Genomic DNA, 22,622 nt, shown 5'->3' on the forward strand with positions numbered 1-22,622 from the left:
CATTGTTTTATCCCATAGCATCAATGTTTCTGAGGTGCTAAATGCCAGCTGGGAGCTATCAGAAAGCCTCAAAGCAGCAGCAGAAGCGAGTGATTGTTCAGACATTCTTTATTATAAAAAAGAAAAAAAAAAGAAAAAAGAAAAAAGAACAAAACCAATATTAAATTAAATAAATTACAAACATTCTGAGCTGGTTATACATCATGAGTTTATCGGGGGAGGCTTCAGAGCTGTTACATACCATCAGCAATAAAAGGACACTGAATTTAAGATTTTCTACCCCAGTATAAATTGGAGTTACCCTCACTCTCCTGACCAGGACACGGAAATGAAGACATTGTTGAGCTTCCAGTGGTTCTATCTGTCCACGTTGTCACCAGAAGTAACCTGTGGCTACCAAAAGGAGGAATCATTTTTCCTGGGCTGTCATCACTGTATGCCAGTGCTCATATTGCAAGGAGTCTCCCTTGAGATCCCATCTGTTATGTTGTAGGAAACAAAATCTATTCTTCATGCACAGCCTGTTGCTCTGAGGTTTCCTGTGTGAGGTCTGGCAGATCCTGAGGAATCAGCCTCCTCCAACTAAACATGAACGAGGAACTGGAAACTGCAATTTTCCTTGTTTGAAGCAAAGCGACCTCAGAGATACAGAAATACTGACTGCTTACTGTAGAATAGCTTCGTGTTCCATTGCACCAATTTCTTTTTTTTTTTTTTTTTTTTTCAAATGAGTGAATAAAAGGAACTCTCAGGCAGTAGCAAAACAGCGTGAGTAATCACCCTCAAAGATAAGACAATTCAGCTCTTGTTTTCAGCTTGTACAACAAAACACAGTTCTGGAAAAAGCACTGCTGTCTCTGATCAAAATAAGTAATAACTATTAGTAGGTGGCTTTTTTCTTTTGGGAAAATAACTTTCTTTGGTGTTATTACTCTCGTGCACCACATAATCCGAAACTGAGGTAGAGAAATGGTGGCTTAGTTTAATGAGATGTTACATAAAACCAAAGTGGCAGGTCGTGATGTGATTACCTGTAATGGTTGTCTAGCTCTGATGGTACATGAAGCTCTATTTTCCTTAAAAATGGGACATCTGGCAGCAATAGGGAAGCTCTGCTTTTTCTGCCCAGAAGGCCTTCCAGCAATGTGTTAATGAATCAACTCAGTATGTCCCTTGAAATTGTATGCTAAAGCTTGTTTATCTTTTTAAAGTCGTGGAGCAATAAAATCAAAATGAGCTTTAAAAATATAATTTGCTTTGATTATTAAGGCTACTTTCTTTTTTTTTTTTTTTTTTCCATTCATGGAAGTATAACAGACTGTTCAGTTTTGCTTGTTGACTCTTGTCTTTATCCCAGTGCTGGAAATACTTTGTAGGAGGATTTGAAAATCAAACAGAAAAAGCTGCATTCGTTGCAACTGAAGACATACTAAATTTTCTATGGCCTTACTTTCATCTAAGCCATATTTGAGGTTGAAATGCACTGAAGAAGGGTCCCTTTAACTCCTGGCTTCTGCTTAGATTTTTTCAGGCTTTAGATTGTTATCTTGTCATTTCTGTCACAATATCAGCACTGGGTAAGAAGGGAAGATGTCAGAAAGGGAAATTAAAATAGCACTTGTTATAAGCATCTCTCAAATATAAAAGAATGCCAGATTTCTAGAAATGATTAAGATCTCATCTGTCTATCTCTGGTTAGAGTGTCAGGCTTGTTTGCCTGAGAGGTAGATGGTCCTGGTATTATCAATCTGAGATGAATTTTAATGAAAATCGTCAAATATGCAGTAGAGAATTGTTACAGAAATATCACCTATAAAAAAGAGTGTTCCCTTGCTGCCTGAGTGACCATTTGAGAGCTCGTCATCGGAAGCCCTCCATAGTGCAGGTGTTACAGTTGCAGATACAAAATGGGCTGAAATTTTCAACTTGCTGCCCTGGATCCAGGACTTTACAAGAAAGAGATTCCTCGCTGTCCCTGCATTTGCTTTTTGTGGTCAAAACGACTTCGGAAAAAATATATATAGATGTATATATATCTCCACAAAACACTAATCCACCTACCAGGCTGAATCATTTAGATACTGCAGTCAACAAGATGGAAAGAGAGGCAGAACACCCTTGGAATTAATGCTTTCATGACATGCACAGTCTAAAAATTTTATCTGCAGCCCGGTTCAGACAGAAGGAAGATGCCTAAAAATGTCAGGAGGGATTTTAACTGCAGCCTGAGTTCTTCTGAACACATACTGACTTACTGGGCAGGCAGACCAGCGTGCACACACAGCACACCTTGACAGGGAATTCATACTCCCAATTATAAGCTAGTCCTATTAATAAGTAAAAATATAATCTGGAAAATAGCCCTCCTGAGATACTGCACCAGGGTGTTTAGGGTGTGAGAAACACAGCACTGATTGGAAGCTATGGTTTCTAGGTCACACAGAGAGCAGTGCAGGGGCATGGAGAAATGTGGGGGAACACAAAGGTTGGCACCTGCAGTGCAGGCTCCCCGACAGTCAGTGCACATTTTGAAACAACATTACCTTACAGGCTGCACCTTGCAAAAGCTGTTTTTGCTTGTGATTCAAAGCCGTGAGAGGCTCACAATATTTGCTTAATTTCATTTCATTGGGAAAAGAAGAAGGAAGGAAGAGAAAGAAGGGGGTTGCCCAAATGATGTAATGCCTCTGTGGGCAGAAGATTGTGACTGTGTGAGACAAAGGCAAGCATGTGGCAAAACCAACTGATCATCCCATGTGCTGAGGCATCTGCCATCAGGTGAGCTTGCTTCTCTTCTGTGATTAATAGGTGGCATTTCCTGAGTTCCTGCTCCGTGGTGTTCTGTTGTCTGCTCCAGAGGCCATTTCTCTGAGCACCAGAAGCAGAGCAGGAGGAGAAATTTACCAGTTCAAGAGGTATGATGACCTCTTGCTTTGCAAACTCTTTGTATTCCTGGGAAGGAGTGCAGCTCTTCATGATGGGATGGGAGAGAGGAGGCTGTCCAGGAGGGTTTATCAGCACGAGGCTCACAGCGCTGTCTGTGTCTCTGAATGGAACATGCTTCCAAACATCTCCTAGAGGGCACACAAGGCGTGCTGAGTTAGGGCTGGTGCCATGGCAGAGCACAAAGCAAGTGTTTCAATCACACAGAGAAATGTCAGCTAAAGCCCCAGCCCTTCCCTGGTCTCCTTCTTATAATAAGGGGGTCAGCATCAGGCAATGCCTCCTCCTGGGGAACTGCCTCCTGGTTCAAGGTAGAATGTCCCACCTGGTCTCCCTCCTGCCCACAGGTGAAGAAGTGACCCAAGGCACTAGGACTGACCTCCTCCAAGTTTGTGAACTCCGAGCTGCTTTCATCCACAGACTCATCGTAGATGGAGAGTTCTGTCTGATTCGGCCTCTGGGAAGGAAAGAATCAAATTCATGAATTAAGAGAGTTCAGGGACAAACACAGTGAAAGAAATGAGTAGCCCACACGTGCCCAAAAGGAAGTGCCCAAGCAGAAAGGGCACAGGTGGAATCTTGTTGCAGCTGTTTATCATCACTGACTGAGCTAGCACTTCCATATCACTGCAGAGATAAGGCACACGTAAACTTATTCTTATGAGATAACTGAGTAAAACTGCCCTGGTTCTAGCCCTGGTTATTATGCAATAAACCAATGTATGTTTGGGAAATAACCTATCTGACCCTCTGTTGTCAGCATGTGCCATATTCCTGCTTTGACCTTTTCTCTTCCTACCAAGGGAAGCATTCATGGATGTTCAAGGGCAGGTGCATTTGCTTTGCCTCCTTTTGCAGTGGCCATATTCTGCTCTTGAGAGCAGTTGCATGCTCCAGCCAACGCCAAACAGAGAGCACAGACCTGGCACTGCTCTATGGGCCTCTACCAGCTACATTCATCTCCCAGCTTGGGCCTTGCAGAAAACATTTACACTTCTTACTTCCATTTAATGCAATTCAATCAGCAGGTGCTTGGCTCGTACATGAAAATTCGGATACGAAACAGTTTGTTGGATTTAGATCTTTACCGCTTAAGATAAACTAGAACGTTTACTACGTGCATTAGTGAGATTTTGTTCTTCCTTTGTGCTGGCACAGTGTATGGACTTAACAGTACAGTACTGTGAGGTGGAGAGAAAGGAAATGGGGAGCAAATGTACCTCTTCTAAGATGGGTGGGTGGACGACTTCTTTGATATTTGCCAGTGCGAACAAAACAGCATCGTGGATGGTCAGGAAGATGTGTTTTCTGTCCAGGCCTCCTTCTTCAAAAACACCACCTGTGCTAATGTCGTTGTACACCTGGGCTGGGGAAAAGAAAGGTGCGTGAAGCAGGGTGAGAGCAAAGAAGGAAGCCTTCAAAAGCAACATGGCTGATGGCGGCTCTCTGAGGTAGGGCAAGCCCAGAATGCAGTTTGCTGAATTATCCTATTGCCAGTCTATTTTTCTATGTGCTAAAGGCAGAGATTTTTCAGTAATACCACTTCCCAAACGAAAGAACCTATTATGCAGACAGAGAACAGTGTTTCTCCTTTGTTTCTTCTGTTCTTTCATCTGTTCTACTCTTTCATCTGTTCTGATTTAGTCCTACGAAGGGATGACAGCTAGCAAAGTTTGCATGAAGAAAACAAAAAAGCCCCAAAATGGAGAAAATGCACATGGAAATGTGCTCTTCATGGATTCTTACCATGCACGTTTGCCAAGAACACTTTAATCCCAATCTTCTGATAGCTGGAACACAGCTAGAAGGGATGAGAGGGCAGAGAAAGGATTAATAACACTGCTGCTCTGGCTTTGTGTTTATACATTAAGTCTTTTATCCAAGGCTTTACACGTGTCCTGGGAATGCTGAAGGAGAAACTCACACAAACCTCCGATTGAGGAGGGTAAACATCTTTATCTAAACTGCACAAGGGAGTGGAAAGTACTTGGGTGGTAAGGAGCCTGGCTGTGTTCGTAGCAGAGGACTCACCTTGCCCAGTGCTTTTGTGCCCATGAGGTCAACAAAGCACACCCCACTCATGTCCAGGATGATGGTGTGGAAGCTGACGTAGGGCGGTGCCGTGGCCATGGGGTCACCATCTGCAGTTGACATGTCCCTGAAGGTGCTTCCTTGTAGAGTGGTGGTGCTGCCCAGCTCGCTGGAGGTGTGTACCTGCCTGGTGCCGTTGGCAGGAGGGCAGAACGTGATGTAAGAGATGCTGGCGCCGTTAGCAGTCGTCTGGTTGTTGTTGGTGTCTGTTGGAGAGGTGCTTTCGAAGTCTTTCTGGAGCTCTTGCAATGATAAGGTCTATGGGAAAGCAGAGGTAAGCAGACAGGCAGGACTGCTGCTCTTTGTGAGCCAAGAAACGCTTTCTTTTTTGCACTGAAGTAATGCAGGATCTTTTCAGACACTGAGAAAGGATGACTGGAAATGTGCTTCACAATGGAAGGATTTGAGCTGAAATGCTGACATAGGTACATCCTTAGGGCAAGTCCACATTCTAGCAAAAGAAACTTTCTTGCTGTCATTCCAAACTTGCTATCTCTACATTTTTCCTGCTTCCAGCCATTTCCAGTTGTCCTGCACATAAACGTTTTGACTACTGGGAGAAATGGAACTGTGGGTGGGAAGGAAAGAGTGCAAGTGGTAGTAAATGTGACTGGGAAGACCGTACAGAAAATCATACATTGAGAGGAGCTCTCTGATGGAGACCTGGGGAGTTTTGTTCAGCAACACTAGCACCCAAACTGAGTTACCTTGTTCTGCCTCAGTAAGAATTTTGGTGGCTTTGTTGATGGTTGTGCTGTCCCCTTCTCCTGCCATTTCACGTATTTCTTCCTGGCTAAGTACACTTTCCCAGGATCCACTCCAGTCTGCAGAAAAGAGATTTTCTCTGAAAAAGCCTCTTCAGCCCCAGAATCAGGGATCCCCCCGAGCTTTCCTGGCCTGTGGCATGCAGCACAAGAGGACAGCAGCAGCAGTTGTGCACAGGAGGTGACAGTGGTGGCAACCAGACAGCAGCACCATGTCCTGCAACGCAGGGTGGGCACGTGCATGGAGAGACACGTGCAGTAGGGCAACTACTTTGGCAGAGCCTGGAGGAGGAGACTTGCCAAGATGCAAATATAACCTCTAAAGTGAGATCTAAGAACAGATCAGAGAGAAAAGGGCAGAAGAGTATGTCTCTTGATCTACAAGAGCATGATGATCCTTGGATTAATTATCTCAGCCTGGCAAGACAGGAGAGAGCAAGGGCTATTTGGGATTGGCTGCAAGCAGGAATTTCTCAGGGCATTGCTCACCTTGGCTATAATCTTCTCGCGGAATATCTCTGAGTTGGCAAAATACAGTGGCGAGCAGTAGGTCACAATTTTAATGCCGTTGAGTTCGTGTACCTGCAAGAGAGAGGAGAGCTCAAACCAGATGTGGTGGGGCTGCGTGGGGTGCAGAGTGGTCAGGGCTTCGGGCAGTGGATAATTGGGAAAGCCAAGGTGAAGGGCAGCCCTGAAACAAACAGCAAACAACCTCACTGGGACAGAAACCTGGGCTTGGGCCTCCTGGTCACATTGGGCACCAAAGGCAAAGAACAGCTTCCTCTCTGAGGATATTTTAACTCCTGCTTACCTTGTTGTAAGCTTTGGGGTTCTTGTAGATGTCCATGGATGTTACTTGGCCGAGTGCAGAACCGTTCCGGCTGGGAGAAAAATCCAACCAGAGTTAGAGAAGATCTTACAGAAGAAGAAAACTGCTTCTCTTTGTACCCATCACCAGGATTTGAAGCACCACTTTAGGAACACGCTCAAATTTCAGCCCTGCAGAGCCTGTTTGGATGCTGGCAGAACACAGCCAACCCACAGGACTGCCTTGCTCACCAGGGAAAGACCCAGCACAAGGCTGCAGAGCAGCCAGGCAGCACTTCAGCTGGATCCCATGCTTGGCTGCAAGCCTGCTCCTGGCAGGGCTCCCCACCCCAGGGGCCAACTGGCTTTACCTGAGCTCCCAGTCTGGGAGGTGTTAATGAAGGGCTTTGTGGATTAAAAATAGCGCTTCTCTACACATACATGGGGCTCTTTCTATGAGCAGCACTGCTGGGAACTATGCAGGTAGCTTTTCTGGCTGAGGTGAATACCTTCTGACATCCCCCTGCCTTGGATGTGCACATCGCTAACCGTGCACAGGAGTGGGAATGCAGGCAGTAAATTAGCGCCTGCCATTCCTGTTTGCACATTCCAGGGGCTGAGGAGGACACCTGCACTCCCCCAGGCTCACATTGCACGTTCCTTCGAAACACAGGCCAGAGGTTGCTTATGAAAATAACCTACTGCTTATTATTCTGCAGCTGGGAGATGTTTCCTTCTCTTTAGGTTTTTGGAGCTATGGTGGTACTTACAACTGGGTATGGAAAACCACGACCAGCACGGAAAATCCCACACCCACTGCGACTCCGTAGGGCAGGCTCAGGAAGAAGGCAGCCAGGAAGCTCACCAGCCAGACCAGCTGCAGAAAGAGAAGGGCAAGGCATGGTTATTCTGCTGTGCCCGGGCTGGAGCACAGCGAGGGATGGAAAATGGCTTGTGCTGATATTCGGGACCCAAAGAACAGCACAGCTGAGGATCAAAAGAATGCTGCAGCTATTCTAATTACACTGCTTATTGCATGTTTTCGTGTGAAGCGTCGCTGCTGGGAAGCTAGCCAGAAGCCCCAGCTTTTCAGCTGTAAAGCAACCAGTGTAATTCTTCATAGCTGCATGACCCTCCGTCACTCATTCAGCTCAAAAAGTCTCAAGAAAAGGCTCCTGCAGATCAGACCATCTGCTGCTCAGCAGCACTCCCACCCCCGGGAAAGCTCCTGCTGTCATTCAGGGCGTTTGGAAGGAATGAGCATCGATCTGCAAACCACCTGAGAGCCTGCTGTAAATGACCTGAGCACAGAGCAGATCTGATGACAAGGTGTGACAGGGCATAGCAAAACCTGCTCCACCTCTCAGCTCAGAGTCCTGTCATCTGTCATTTTTATATATTAGCACGTGAGCATCTCCATCCACATGAAATTAGTCCTCTATAAACGTGCCTTGTGAGAATTATTATCAGAGGATTATAAGCTCATCTTCAAGACTATGAGGAGTTAACTTTGATATTAGTCAAATCAGGGTGATTTTGATAATTTCAGCATCTCAATATCAGATTAAGAATGATGCCTTTACATGGGAATTCTCTCCATCTGGACTGGACACAGGAGTGTGCCTATGGAGCAATCTGTGTGATTAGCACCAAAACACGACCGGACCTGAGGTAATGGACACCAATGGGCTGACAACACCCAGAAGTGGTATTCCCCAGTTTGGGACAGGAAGGGCATTGAATCTAGTTCAAATTCCAGGAAGATTAAGGTCAGTGGAGCGCAGTTCACCCCAATGGCATTTGCTTTGTCCTCACTCTCTTTGCACTGAAGGCAGCTTGTGCCTACTGGGAGCTCTGTGCTGGACAGAGTGCCTTCACCACACATCACAGAGCTCAGCTGGGACTGCTCACCCATCTCTGTTTGAACAGTGTTTTGGGAAAGCTGTTGATGACTCAGTTCAGCCCCTTTGGACTCGCGATGTCTGCGATAAGGCAGTGCACCGGGTCCCGACAGGATATTGGCTCGGTGTCCACGCACACCACTCAGCCCTGGGAGCCCTGTTCAAACACTGTCTTTTTATGTCAGACATTTCCAAATTCCGTTCTCGCTCCCCCTCACGCCACCCCCTTGGGTTTATACATCAACCAGTGCCTGGAGTCCTTATCGCTGCGAAGGGCTCTCCTCACCCTGGAGGGCTATTGTGTGAGTTTTTAAGTCATGACTCCTAGATATTGAGCAGGGCCGGTTTGGCTAGTTCTGGGCAAACAGGCTCCTGCCGATGATTGGCATTTAAAAAGAGCAGGTAATAGTTCAGCCTCCATGATATGTGGCCAGGCCGCGGTTCCGGACCACTCAGAAGTGGATGGAGCACAGCAGTGGAGCAAAACCCACTTTCCCCAGGAGGGATCCAGGGGTCTCCCCACCCACCCCCAGGCACTCACGCAGTCCAGCTTGCTCTTCTTCCACAGGTAGAAGGGGTCAGCCAGCTGCTTGAGGGAGTTCTTCAGGTTGACAGCGATGAGGGCTCCCAGGACGGACTGTGGAGGGGAGGGCATGGTGTTACCCTGTGCACGGTGCTGAGCGTGTGCCACATTTCACAGCAGATGCTTTCCCAGCCCGCCAGCACAGTGGAGACAATGAAGATCACGAAGATCATGTTTGGAGCATGATGGTTTAAAAGATCATTGTTTCCTACAGACAGGACCCCAGCCCATAGCAAATCATGCTGTGCAATGGTTTGCATCAAGCAAGGCTTGATGAGTTCTCTGAAGCAAGGCTGAGCATTCTCCAGCATGGAGAGGTTGAGATGCTGCTGCTGCACTTTTTGCACATTTGTTCACCTTACCTTTGGAAGAGGCTCAAGATAAATTCCCAGAGAAAGCATGGTCACCATAACCACCAATGCCACGAAGAAACTTGCCACCTGTAGAAAGGAAAAAAACCATTTCATTAAACATCAGAGTCTTCCTGAACCACCTCCTGGTCCTTGCTCTCCAACTGCTTCAGCCAACACTGGAGCTGGGCACTGCAGGACTGTGTGAGCAGCCATTGCCTCTGAGAAGCAGGCTAAAATTTCCCACTTCTCACAGACAGCCCAAAGCTTCCCTCATGTGGGAGCTCTGCTCTGCTCTGCTCAGTCTGAGCAGCCAGAGTGGGAGCACACATTGACAGCCCTACGTCTGTGATGGGTCCAATGAACCGTGCAGGGAAAAAATGGGGTTGGTGGAGTAAATTTTGTATTTAAATTGTATTAGCAATGTGAAGAACTCCTACATGGAGCTTTTTCAAGCCTGCAGTGATGTCATGCTGGCAGCATGCACCTCTGCAGGGATTTGCATTGAACATGTGGGAGTACTAACTTGTGATTTCCCTCCTGCCCCATCCACAGCGAGAGTGACAGAGAGAGCGCAGCAGATGACGTGGATTTTGAAGAAGGATCCAAAGAAGTTACTGCAGCCCAGGGCCAGCATTTCCTGTGGAGAAGGAGGAAGACAGTCATCTCAGTAAGCAGCTCCAGTCCTGCCCTGTAAAGATGTTTGAGAAGAGAAACACAGCCCCCAGCTCCTATTCTCTACAGTGTATCCCAGAGCCTTTCCTTTCAAGAAGAGCTGAGATGGGTTCCAGCCACTGTGGCAGGGCAGCCTGGAAGCACCATGCCATACAAACATGTTGTCAGTTGTTGACACACTGAGGGCAGGGCTTCGTGTGGTATGCGTGGCTCTTACTGAAAGCTACCACTGGTGCCAGTGATGACAGGAGAGGATTATTTAATGTCCTGCCTCTCACAGTATCTAGGTGACACACCAGGAATCCAGGCCCTCGTCTGCTCTATAAGAAACACATGTGCTTCACCGTGCTTCAACAACCTGCAAAAAATGCCATCTGGGCCACAACCTGGGGCTGAAGTCTCAGCTCTGGAGGGAAAGCAAAGCAGTGAGCTGAAGCTATGTCTTTTCTTCCTTTTGACAGTGCCTCTCCCACCTGTAGGAAATGGATCTGCCATGTCCTTTCGGCCTCTGCCTGGCAGGCTGCCACGTGCGTGGGAGAAGCACGTACATTTTGAGCAGCCACAGCTTGCATTTGCAAGCTTCCCATTCATGCAGCAAGGTCTTCCTTTCACGCTGAGAGCCAGGGGAACATTCCTGCATCTCTCCAGAGCAAGCTTTACCTGGTTGGGGTCCACATCATAGCCATGCTTGGCTGCAAGCGTCCTCCCCATGGCCAGGTTGATCACGTAGCTCACGATGGCGAGTGAGAAGGCTGTGCCAATCATGTCCTTCCACTTGCTCACCAGGGGCAGGGTGGGCTCTGGGAACCTGCATTCAGAACAGAGGAAAGAGGTGGTTGGGATGCTGGCATTGGAGGCAGGGATGTGTTTTTAGGAATGGTGTCTAAGCTGTGGGCAGGGTTAGGGGATGGTGGCATGGTGGAACAGGGCACAGCAAATCTGCCTGGAAGTTCTGAAAGGGGATTGTTGTAGAGCAGAGAGGGGTTTTCCAGGATGCGGAATAAGGAGGAGGAAGGGAAATTATTTGGATGGTGAGTCAGACATGCACACATGCTTACCCCATGCTGATCTTCCCAACCACTGGCATATTGTACTTTTCAGGCATCTTAAAGCTGCCAGAGATTGCAGTTGCAACTATTACCTGCAAATGCAGAGAGTAAAAGAGCAATAAGCAGAAAGAAGGTGAGCTCTCTCAGAAGCATTAAGTGGTGTTCCTGAGGCTGATGGTAGAAAATTAGCTCCAAATTCAGACTGGAACAGAAGAGAATGTCCCATGCAGGAATTTTGTTTCTCATGTTTGGCATTACCAGGATGCAGTTGCAGCCCAACAGGGATGAGCTGTGTTTCAAGGGTATCCTCCATGAGGATGGCCCAATTTCAGACTCCAGAGTACTGCACTGAGCATGGACATGCTATACTCCTCCAAAGTCCCCTTCAGAGCAGAATTGGGCATCCCAGGACTGAGATGGGAGAGAAGGTCTGTCTCCTGGAGGTCTGAGGGACAGCTCATGTGTCACTTACAATGATGATCTCCATGGGAATGGGCATCCGGATCTTTTTCATGTACTTCAGGTTGAGTTCCTTGACAACAATCAGAAGCACAGCACTGATCAGGGCATAGACCAGGGAGGCCACGTTGGTTTTGGGCAGACCTTTGCAAATATCAATGAATGTCTAAAGGGGAGAGAAGAGGAGAAGGTGTCATGGGACTCCAGACCCAATGGACAGCACAGTGGACAGTACTCATTATGGAATCACCTGCAAACACCCTGAGACGTGATGGGGCAGCACTGCAGGTGTGCAGCCAGCTGCGTTCCCCCTCCCTCCAGCCTTTCCCCTTCTCCAAGTCCCAGTTTCCCCAGCACAGTAACAGTGGTGCCTGCAGTGTGGTGGGGAGGAGGTACAGGGAAGGACCCTGTCCAAGCACCCACTTACATAGACGATAGCTAAGGGCCCGGTGTAAGACGGGACTGTCAAGCCGAAGACGTACTTGAGCACGGAGATGAGGATCTGCAGCCCTGCTGCTGTCATGAAGCCCCTGATGAAAGACTCTGACAGGTAGATAGCAACAAAGCCAAACTGCACGAATCCCAGGCACAGCTAGGGTAGGACAGACAAGGAGTTATTAGAAATGGGCCAGCCCCAGTAGGGCCACTTCCAGCGTCTGCTCCCAGCCCTCGCCTCTGCTCCAGGGAGGATGAATCCCTGGGGGTCAGCTTTGGACGGGGCACACAGCAGAGGCAGTGAAGAGTCCTTACTTGTATGATGGCAGTCAGGCAGGCTAGCGTGGCAGAGATCTCCAGTCTGGCTGCTTCCATGGCTGTGGTATTCACGCTTGTCTCATTGGTAGTGTGGTTGAAGTACTGGAAGTCTGACTCTGGAGCCAGCTCATGGCAGACGTTGCCAACAATAATGCTGATGACTGCAAAAGTACCTTTGGCACAACACAGTGATGTCAGTAGTTTGTTCTGGAGAGTGTCCTGCCCTGAAAAGCACTTGGACAGGTTAGGCTGTCCTGAACGAGTCACTCAGCCCATCAGGGGATCATGGACACCATAAGCCAAGCCTGCCCAAACATTGCTACTCCAGGACACACTGAGTATTCCCATCCAGTTGGTACTTAGCTACCCTGTGCAGAGAACTGCTCTGCAGACTCACCTGGGACCATCTGGTGGATACCGCCAAGGAAGAGGTATGTTATCAAAGGGAAGAAGGAGGAGTAGAGCCCGTTGACAGGAGGCAGGTTGGCCAGCAGTGCAAAAGCCATCCCTGGGGAACACAAGGGGAAGGTGCAGGTCAGCCTGGTCCGAGCAGCCCCTGCCCTGCTCGTGCTCTATTCCTGGTCCTGAGGATGCTGACAGTCCCAGAGCTAAGCACTATATGGCCAGTGTGGGTGATGCTTTCCAGGCAGAGCTGGAAGGGGAAGGGTTCCAGAGGAACATACAGGGACAACCAAATAGGAGGGAGAGCTTGGGTTTGCATGTGCCAGCAGTAACGGAGGTAACCCCGACAGACTGCGCATCCTCTGTGCTATCCCCTCTCAGTGATAGGGAAAGCTGTTGCTTCTCACCTTGTGGCACTTGGATTGTCCCCGCACTGACCCCACCGAGAACATCAGGCAAAATGTACTCCTTGATTTTATACTTGGGAAGCCATACAAGTATTGGGAACAGGCTGAAGAGAATGAGCTTGAATCTGGAAGCTGAACATCTGGAGGAGACAAAATATGCAAAGAAGTAGAGAAGGAAGGAAGTAATCAGGGACATGAGCAAGGAAGGAAACAAGGAAGCAAGGAAGGACTTTCTGAGCAATGTCTCAGCCTTTCCCCGATACCAAATCCTATGCCCAGTGTTTTGGGCACAGCCCTTCCATGCAAGTGCAAGGCTCTTGCAGTTAGCAGCTGGCTGTGCCATGGAGGATTATTGTGGGAAGTCCTGGGAAGTCCCCAGCGCTTCACAGCTCTGAAGGGTTTGGCTGCCCAATATCTTGAGTCTTTATTTCTAGTACAAAAGGTGTGACACAGCTCAGAGATTGACGGGGCAGTTGTGCAGAGACAAAGATGAACTTCTGCAGGTGTTTGGTCAAAAAACCCAAAGTATGTCAGAAAGAACACTGTTTCTGAGCTGACACATGCAGCTTCTCACACCTCTGCCTGCCAGCATGTGTGCGTTCCTTCCCTGTACCACTGCCTTCACTCTTCCAGGGAGCAGAGTGAGATTTCCAGGACAACAATCAGCAGGATTATTCATCTTTCTTTAATGGAAGCGAGTACAGGAGCTGACAGAAGGAAATCCCAGCTGGAAAGCTTAAAGAAATAGTCTACTTGCTCATACCTGTATCGCCATTTACGCTTTTTTCATTATTAGTAAAATTTGGAAAACAGCAACTCAAATCCCCAAAGCAATTGGTGCAAACCTTTCTGCTTCTGTGCCTTACAGTGTAGCAGCTGAGGCAGTGAGAACAGCGTCCTGCTCCACTTGCTTCTGCACCACGTGTGTTTTTCCCATGCTTTTCATTCATCAAAGACCGCGGAGGTTTCCCAGGATTAAAATCTGAACTATGTCCCCAGGTCCAAATAATAACCCAATTCCAGACCAGCTCTGCTGTAGTTTTGCCCCATGAGTAGAGATAGGATTCTGTGTTACCTGAAAAGGTTTTTCAACTTTTCCCCAACGGGATAACTTCTGCTTTTCTTCTCAAACTCTTCATCAAAGAGGCTGACCGAGTACGCAGGGCGTTCGATGGCATAGCGGGGTCTGGCGTGGCTCATCTCTGGATCATTTAAATGTTTCCCAGAAAAAAAAAAAAACAACAAGCAAAGCCAAGAATGTGACTGGAGCTGTCCCCACCTGCAGTATAACAGACCGGACACCTCCAGCGTCTGGGAGCCCTCCCAGAACATCTCCACCCTAAATAGTTTCCCTATGCGCAGAGGCAGGCGCTGGGAGTGGCTTCTCCAGCACTGGGGACTGCTGCTCCCCATGAGCCTTCCCCAGCTACTTTGAGGTGATGCTAACGAGGGATGCTGTGTGAAGGGGACAGAGCCCACCCTGCACAGGTGTTAGACTCAGTTCTGCCCTTTTTGCCTTAGGCAGGTCACTTGAGCCATCTCGTGCCTCAGTTTCCCCACCTGCCATCAGGGTTGGCACAGCTGCACCGCATGCTCCTATACAGCAGACACCGGTGCTGTGGTGGAATCTTGTTCCCATCCAAAGTGTCCCTGTTTTGCTGCCTACTGCACTCAATCACATTCAGCAGCCTTTCTACGTCCCCTTTGCCTTGAGAGGCTGTTAAGTTGTCCTGGATCTATTCTAGGAAGCGATGCACGGAAAGATAACTGTTGCTAATTTGTTTCAGTGATGATGTTGCTGAAGCATCCTGATGGACTAGTCCTGAGCAGTATCTGGGTCTTACCAAAGAAGCTGAGGAACTTCAGAAAGCCCTCATTTTACCATGACTGGGTAGAGGGGAGAAACGTTACAAGTTGGGAAGTCTGAGGGTGGAGAGAGGAAGTGGTCAGGCGTGGATTGGGGTATTGGTAATGATCTGTGGCACAGCAGTGATGTAAGTGGGTCGTTGCCCAACACAGGAGCAAAAGAGGGGGTGGAAAAAGCAGGTGATTCAGACAGGAGCGTGGATCAAGAAACAACATCCAGGTTGCCAAGGCTGCGTGGAGCGATCTGAATCCTCCCTCCCCTCTTTCCTCACTGCTTCCAGGTACCACTGAAGTCAGCACACATCCAGGATGAGCAAACGTTCCTGTGTAGGAGCGACTCTGCCAGCGCCGTGCGGATCCCTCCCTGGGTTGGAGGGCGTGAGCAGCACAGAGCAGGAAGGAACATGTGATGCATGCAGCCGAAACTTTGGGGGAATTTAGGTCAGCAGAATCATAATGCTAATGGGTTAAGAGAGGGAGGTCATCAACTCCACTGTCGTCTTAGAATCACAGTGGCACCGAGAGCACCTTGTTGTAAACCAGCACCAGCAGTGCTGCGCTTGGGAATCCGGGCTCTGCTCCACACTGCCATGGCTCGTGGGACGCCCAGGAGCCCCCACTCTGGATGGCTCTGAGGGCCTGGTGATGTCCCTACAGCAGGCCCTCAGTCCTCCTGCATCCACAGGCACTGCAGCCACTGCCCTCTGCAGGCACACATCCACTGCCAGCTCTGCATCCCTTCCTACCAGGGATGCCCTTCCCAGAGAAACTGATTTCTGCCTTCTGGAGGTTTGGTGCAGGCTGAGAACAAGCAATGTTCAAGGTTCTTCTCCACTCCCCACAGCAAAAACCCCTCTGCTCTTCTCATGTCGAGAAGATCCTGTCCCAGCTTCACAGCCTTGTTCCAGGTCCCAGCCCCACTCCTCTGCTTTAAATTTCCTATTCTCCCTCATAAACATTTTCTACTCCAAGTCCAAACCATACAACAAGCTTCTAAGAATGACAAACCCATCAGTTTTGGTCTCCCAGCTTTATTTCTCGGCTCCATCACTGCCCAGCAGCCTGCCTGCCATCAGACAGACTCAATCAGCCGATTATACCACAACTCTTTAATGAATTTCTCCCGCTGAGCAAATGTGCTGGCAATCAGGAATAATAATAAACAAGGCAAGAACAGAGGGGAAAATATCCCCATGATTAAATTCCATCTTAAACAAACAAGCTGATGATGTCAGCGTCTCGGACAGAGTCAAGTTCTTGACTTGGCTTATCACTGGCCTTGCCTTAGATCAAACAGCAGGTTAAACCTTTGAGATTTTGGAATTAAAGAGAACCAGCCGTGTGATTTCGCCCTGAACAAAGGCAGAACCAGCTGTCCTGGTGCTTATGGGTAAGACCACAGGGACAGTGAAACAATGCAATGCATGCGAGAAGGAAAGCAGAACAACAGCACGTTGTTGCCTCAAAGGCAACAGAGCTCTGATCCAGTATGGGCATGGAAATAAAGCACGGGGCTGGGGAAGAGCTCCAAGAGCAAAGCTCCCACGGCTCAGTGCCCAATACAAGCTGAGGCTTCAGGAAATCCATTTCTCTGTGTGCTGGCTGGAGTGGGTGGTGCTGAGAAATGTGTCATTGGCCCCGTGGATGAGCCCACTGAGCATGGCATCTTGGACAGCTCGGGAAGCACTGGGGATGCAGCTGTGATGTGATACCTTGTGCAAGCAACAAGTGAAGCAGGACCACATCACTCCGAGACTGGGATGTGGGTGATGGGTGTTGTGCCAGGTCACAGCTGAGTCCCACCAGGACACACCTGGCTGCTCCCTGCCCTGCTGATCTCAAACCACTTTGTGTTTGCCAAGCACAGACTTTTCCTCCCAACGTTCATCTCACAAGTGCACTTTCTGGGCTCTTATCTCCTGTCCCCGTGCTGGTGATAGCTTTGTTTGGGAAAAGTCACATTGAGGTTTCTGGTGAGTGTTGATAGGACCCATTGGCGTAACGCTGCTTTCCTGTACTGGCACAGCCCAGCAATGGGACTCCAGTCCAGTCAGTAGGAATCAGAATTTGGTGAGAGAGAGAACAACGTGATCTGGAGCTGTGTTGTGCACAGGGTAAGGGCCCAAACTCATCCCAGTATGGGAGTATGGCATTCAAGGAATCTATAAATCTATAATTTACAGAGAAAAAAATCGGTGCTCTGGAAAGGTTTCCTCCTTTTTCTACCCCCTTTCCATCCCCCTTCTCCTTGCACAAGCATGTGCACACACAGATCTTCTGCTGACTGTTAGTGGAGGTCAGAGGTCTGGCCCCTTCCAAATCCTGGCTGGATCTTTGTTAGAAACATCTCTCTCCCAGCTGCATTGCCCAAGAACGGGCTGTAAAAAGCTGCTCTCCCCTACCCCAGGAAGGAGAGTCTGGCCACAGACAGCAAGCACAGGTGCAAGGGTTTGGTTGCGACACCAGGACAAGGTCTTGACTTCATCTGCTCTGAACCACTGCTTCCAGCTCCCACACAGCTCTGACTGCAGGTGCCATGGGAGCCCTGGGGCAATGCAACAAAAGGGCTCACATCTCTGAGGGACATGTGGGGAAGCTGTCACCTCTCCCCTGAAACCCTTAGATGCTCACTTGCTGAGATGGAGCATGGGAAAGGACAGGGTAGTTGTGGTGCTGGGTGCTGCAATGCTAGGGGCTGTGGTGTTGGATGCTGCCATGCTGGATGCTCCTTGAGGCTGAGCTCTGCCTCAGCCTCACACCACACACCTGCATCTATCTCACACCTTCTCCCTTTCACATCTCCAATGTCCAGCTGGGCTTGCCAAACACGCAGGCAGGAAGAAGAGAAGGAGGTGGAGGTTTCTACCGTCAGTCAGCTCAGATATTTCAGAAGGATTTGATATAATTCTCCCCACTATCAACACCAGTCAGCCCTGCAGGTCCACTCCCATGTCCGTCACATTCTCCAGCCTCCTGGTATCAAGTCTGGCTGATGGCCCTCACCAACATCTCGTCACCAGGGCAGTGCCTTCAGTGGGGCTGTTTGGCTGGGTGCACCTTTTTGCAGTTAAATTCCCTTTGACCCAACTTGCATTTAGCTTTGTGTTGCCCTAGGGCTTATCTGTAGGAAGAAAGCACCTTGAAGAAGTGAGGTCAGATCTATAGCCCTACGTTTTTGGCATAAATATATTGGTAATAAATGCCTTTCCTAATAGTGCAGATAACTTGGGGAAGGGGAGGAGGCAGAAGTTGGGAACCAGTGATTGCATTGCTAGGGCTAAGCTGCCAGCTGCACGCAGCAGCATGCACTGAATGTGGGTTTGTAACTTCCTACTAATCTCTCCCCTTTGGAAATAGAAGAGGCTGATGCCAGGAGAGTAGTTCAGTGATGAAAAATATCCTACCCCAAAGAGGACTTTTAGCCTTGGCAAAGGCAGAATGACAGTCTACAAAGTCCAGCAAAGACTTAGCTGCTTCAATCCATTCTCCTTTCAGAGTTCAGGTTCCTTCTTGATGGCCAATGCAATAAATGCTGGGGAGACAAGAGGAGGAGGGAGACACGAGCTGGTCCTGCCTGACTGCCACGATGGATCTGCTGATGGCCTCAGCTCCATCATCCCTCTGAGCAGCCATCCTGTGCCCACACTCCTTCACTTTCATCACGGAGCAGCAGCCAGGCATGGAACCAATACTTTCTTTCCATTTAGATTAAACATTTGGGGTGTTTGGTGGGTGATTTCCATCAGGCAGATGGCTCTCCTCTTGTTTGGAGTGACCCAACCCAGTGCAGGCAGCAGTGCTGCGCTCCGCTCCCGTGCAGCACTCTGGAAATAGCCCTGGGCCGCTGCCAATGTTTGATGTACCACTTCACATGAGTTTCTAACCAAACTAGCTCTGCGCTTGGTAACCAGAATAATAAGATCTGCAGACATCTGCCAGCTACGGAAGGTGAAGCCAAAGTGGCTCAAAGGGAGCTTAAAGTAAAGTGCTGGTATTCGGCAGCCTGACTGCTGCTCCTTTTAATGTCACTGTTAATGCAGCAAATGCTGTGGGCACAGGGATCTGCTCTGTGTTGGCAGCAGGTTAAACAAGCCCAGATTTGGCCAGCTCTTTCCATGATGTGTTTGATCAGCCCGCACGCTCTCAGCTCCTGCCCTGCCCTCCGTGGCTCCTGCAGTTGCACCCAGTGCCGTGCCCAGGGGGCTGTGCTGTGCACGTGGAGCCCATCCCAGCCGGGAGAGCCACAGCAGCAAAGAGATTTGGAGCTAAGAAAAGGCACAGTGTGATGGCTCTGCGGGCCCAGAGCATCTATTGCCTGCAGCCCCAGCTCATTGCCTGCAGCCACTCCGCCTCGCCCTGCAGCAAGGACCCCTTCTGTCCTTCCCCTCTCTGATAGGAGACGAGAAAGGAGCCAGGATGGAGACTGGCTTTTGGGGTGTATCACCAGCTGGAGCTCCATGAGAGTGCTCCAGGAGCTGCCAGTTGCCCTGCTCTGAGCTGGTGGCAGTGCCTGGAGGTGTCACCTTGCTGCTGGCAGTGCTGGTTGCCAGCTCCTTGGCAGGCAGAGTGCAGTGTCTGACCTTAATGGCATTTGCTTCTGTTCCTAGGAAGCAGAGTGCCCTATCCCTTGGCTGCTCCCTCTGAATACAGAACTCTTGGGATGAGGAGGAGGAAAGGTTTGAAAGTGAAATTAGAAGCAGAAGCTTGGCCCTCATGAGTCTCTGCATGCCTCTGACACAGACCTCGCCCTCCGCCTTTGAAGAGCAGGTGGGCAACACAAATCCCAAAGGAATTAAAAAGTCTGCAGGCTGCAGCATTCTTGCACTGAGCCGGGTGCCTGCTGAGAGCTCCACAACACAAACAGCCACGGGTCAGCCGGTCCATCCTCCCCCAGAGGTAGAGGGTGGGAGAGCATTTCTTTGCTGGAAAGCTCTGCTCTGGGGCAGGTGTCACTTCAAAGGAGGGAAGGACAAGTCCCAACTGAAGCTTTCAGCTTGCTTGCAAGTAAGGCATGGATATATTTTATTGGGGCAGAGAAGAAAGCGTCTTGTCTTCGTGAATAGCAGCGTACAGCAAAGGGAGGAATTCTTCTCTAGTCTGTATTTGAGGGATCCTGCCCAAAATGCACACCCATGCAATGGCACCAGGAGGAGATGCAGCCCCTGCACCCAAGCTCAGCCTGCCAGCATTCCCAACTCCAACAGTTCCTCCTATTCTGCCTGTGTGCCCACAGCCATGCAGTCATGCACCTGCTGTCCTAGGCAGCAAAGGCCCCTCACTCAGGCTGGATTCCTATGCACAGCGAGTGCTCCTCTCCCATTGCATAGATTTTGCATAGATCTGCACATACCTTCTTGCTACACCTGCACGTGCAAAGTCTAATCTGTGCTGTGACATCCTTGGGGCAGGGACCAGTTACAGATCCCATGCACAGGATGTTCTGCTAATAAGGATCACAAAACTGAGGGTCTCTCATCAGTACTGCTGCTCCTATATCAGGGAAATCCCCCCCATGGATCTCAGCAGGGGGCAGCCAGGATAAAAGGATAAGATGGCAAGATTTATACCAGCAATACCTAGTTCAGATATTTGGCTCTTTCAGCCTCTCTTCATAAATCAAGCTCCTGGATTGTAAGTGTTGCTAATTCTCCAGTAAATCTGCTGCCACAAATCCCCTTTGCAAAAAGAGGGAGGGGAAAAAAAAAAAAAAAAAAAAAAAAAAAAAAAAAAAAAAAAAAGGACCAGTTCTCCAAATACTGAAACTCACACCCAGTGGCCGTGCAACCAGAGGGTAAATCCCCCACGCCCACCCAGACAAAGAGCGGATTGTTGGTGCTGGGTTACCTGTGCCTCGCCGGGCGAAGGGAGGGTCGGTCCTGCGCGGAGCCGCGGAGGTGGCACGGAGCGACGGAGCGGAGCTGCCGAGAGCCGTGCACAGCTCTGAGCTCAAATAAGCCCGTGAGTCATTTATAAATCACCTCAGTCAAGGGGACCGAGGGCTGTGCTCGGCGCCTGATTGGCTTCTCCGAGGTAATTGCAAGAAAGTACACCCAGGCTGAGCCCAGGAGATAGCTGGGGAGATAAGGAGAGATCTGAAGAGGGACAAGGGGTTTTTTTGGATGTCCCCCCTCACCCCGCCCCTTCCCGCTCGGTTCTGGGCTGTTTGATCCCCTGTGCAGGTCCTGGTGCTCTGGGCTCCCCGTGACAATAGCCCATATTCAGCGGACCCCTCCCTCGTCCCGGCCGCACGCGGTAAGCAGAGGATGCTTTGTTGGCCCGGGGCGCTGGGCAGCGTCTCCTGGCTTTTGTGCTCCAAAAAGGACAATGGGGTGCATTGTGCCAGGGCCTGGACCCCGGGCTTTGAAGGTGGGATTGGCAGGGGAGAGCAGCTTCTATCTCATTTCCAGGTTCAAAGAGATGAGAGGAGCGGAATCGGATGGGAAGTGATGGGTGAGGGCAAAGGGCTCATCCTCAGCACGCACTGCATGGAGCCATGCAGTCTTTTCTGTTGCTGGGATGTGGCAGAGATGAGATGGTCAGCACCCATAGAACTGACATAGCCACGGCATAGCTCTGAGTGTGGGTGGAATTCATCTCTGTGCTCCTGCTGTCGTCCAGATGTGAATCATCTGCAGGGAAAGCTGCCTGCATGGCTCCAACCTCGAGCCTGAAACGCAGGTGGGAAACCTGGAGGGAAAAGAGAAAGGGAGGGAGGGGAGGATGCAGGCAGTGGGATGGCAGGAAGGATGAGGGCCGTCAGTGCAGAGAGCTGTGGTAGATGCACAGCTTGGCATCAGTGTTCACAGTCACAAAACCTCATCGTATGGGAATCAAGAGCCGTGTCAGCAGCACATCAAAGCAACACCCTGCAGCGGGGTGCTGCCACAGGGGGCTGATTCATTGCCCTCTTACAGACAGAGGTAATAATTGCCAAGCACTTCTCCTGTAAATATCATTAATAACCCATATCAACTGCTTTTTAAAAGGGCAGCCTGATAGGCAAGGAGCCCTTTGAAACGGAACTGTGTGACATGGCAAGAACACAGCCAGGCCACCCCTGTGCCCAATGGTCTCTGGTGCTGTGTGAGCCCAGGGCACGGCCCCGGGGGTCCAGGGGGTCCTGCAGGTGTGAGGCATGCAGGGAGAGGAAGCAGAGTCCGTGCTGCCTTGCTGGAGTTGTGTTCTGTCATGCTGAACGAGATGTTATTGCTGTCATAAGGTGGGAGCTTTTCCCGGCAGGTATCTGAACGATGCATTTTTTTCCTCATCTTCTTAAATCAACATCTTGGTGTGGGGCTGGAGATGTGACTAAGGGACATGGGGGTAAATGGCTTCAGTGAGACCTGTACCTGAGCATGGGACAGGACCCAGAGCCCTGCGTTCATTCATCTCCTCTGATCACAGCTGCTTGTCTTTGGGAAGAGGCAGCTCCATGCAGAGGTCATCCAGCCACCCCTGTGTCCCGAGCAATGCAGCTCCCCTTGGCTGGAGCCACTCCAAAGTCCTGCTGGGTGTGATCAGGGAGAGATCAGCTCGTGCAGCCACCGATGGTCCTTTGGCATTTCTTGCAAT

At 49.6% G+C, this 22,622-nt stretch overlaps 1 protein-coding gene across 3 annotated transcripts; it reads right to left on the bottom strand.

Annotated features, from left to right (window-relative positions):
• Positions 1-90: 90 nt before the first annotated feature.
• Positions 91-20,980, bottom strand: SLC26A9 (solute carrier family 26 member 9). 3 transcript variants are annotated; one of them, XM_085210726.1, is made up of 21 exons: positions 20,895-20,980; positions 14,260-14,386; positions 13,185-13,324; positions 12,773-12,883; positions 12,373-12,548; positions 12,050-12,214; positions 11,636-11,788; positions 11,173-11,255; positions 10,775-10,922; positions 9,966-10,079; positions 9,452-9,529; positions 9,048-9,143; positions 7,376-7,482; positions 6,610-6,679; positions 6,288-6,380; positions 5,742-5,858; positions 4,975-5,292; positions 4,690-4,744; positions 4,164-4,309; positions 3,323-3,400; positions 91-3,074 (listed from the first exon to the last, which is right to left on the bottom strand). In XM_085210726.1, exons 2-21 carry the CDS (start codon positions 14,382-14,384, stop codon positions 3,027-3,029), a joined length of 2,421 nt encoding a protein of 806 aa, XP_085066852.1. In that variant the 5' UTR covers positions 14,385-14,386; positions 20,895-20,980; the 3' UTR covers positions 91-3,026. The 3 variants fall into 3 exon arrangements, 2 of the variants coding, with proteins under 2 accessions (XP_085066852.1, XP_010722498.2); XM_010724196.3 differs by lacking the exon at positions 20,895-20,980 and having other exon boundaries at positions 14,260-20,797; XR_014879971.1 differs by lacking the exons at positions 91-3,074; positions 20,895-20,980 and having other exon boundaries at positions 4,164-4,304; positions 14,260-20,834.
• Between the last annotated feature and the right edge of the window lie 1,642 nt (positions 20,981-22,622).

The sequence above is a fragment of the Meleagris gallopavo genome, chromosome 28, assembly GCF_905368555.1.
Source record: "Meleagris gallopavo chromosome 28, MGAL_WU_HG_1.1, whole genome shotgun sequence".
NCBI lineage: Eukaryota > Metazoa > Chordata > Aves > Galliformes > Phasianidae > Meleagris > Meleagris gallopavo.

What these genes read in the sequence shown, in the direction of transcription:
- SLC26A9 (XM_010724196.3), bottom strand. Translation starts at nt 14,597, where the DNA reads ATGGGGAGCAGCAGTCCCCAGTGCTGGAGAAGCCACTCCCAGCGCCTG. An exon ending in GCCTGACTGCCATCATACAA is followed by an intron (nt 12,215 to 12,372) that starts GTAAGGACTCTT and finishes GTCCTACCCTAG; the next exon opens with CTGTGCCTGGGATTCGTGCA. An exon ending in ACCCCAAAGCTTACAACAAG is followed by an intron (nt 6,381 to 6,609) that starts GTAAGCAGGAGT and finishes TCTCTCTTGCAG; the next exon opens with GTACACGAACTCAACGGCAT.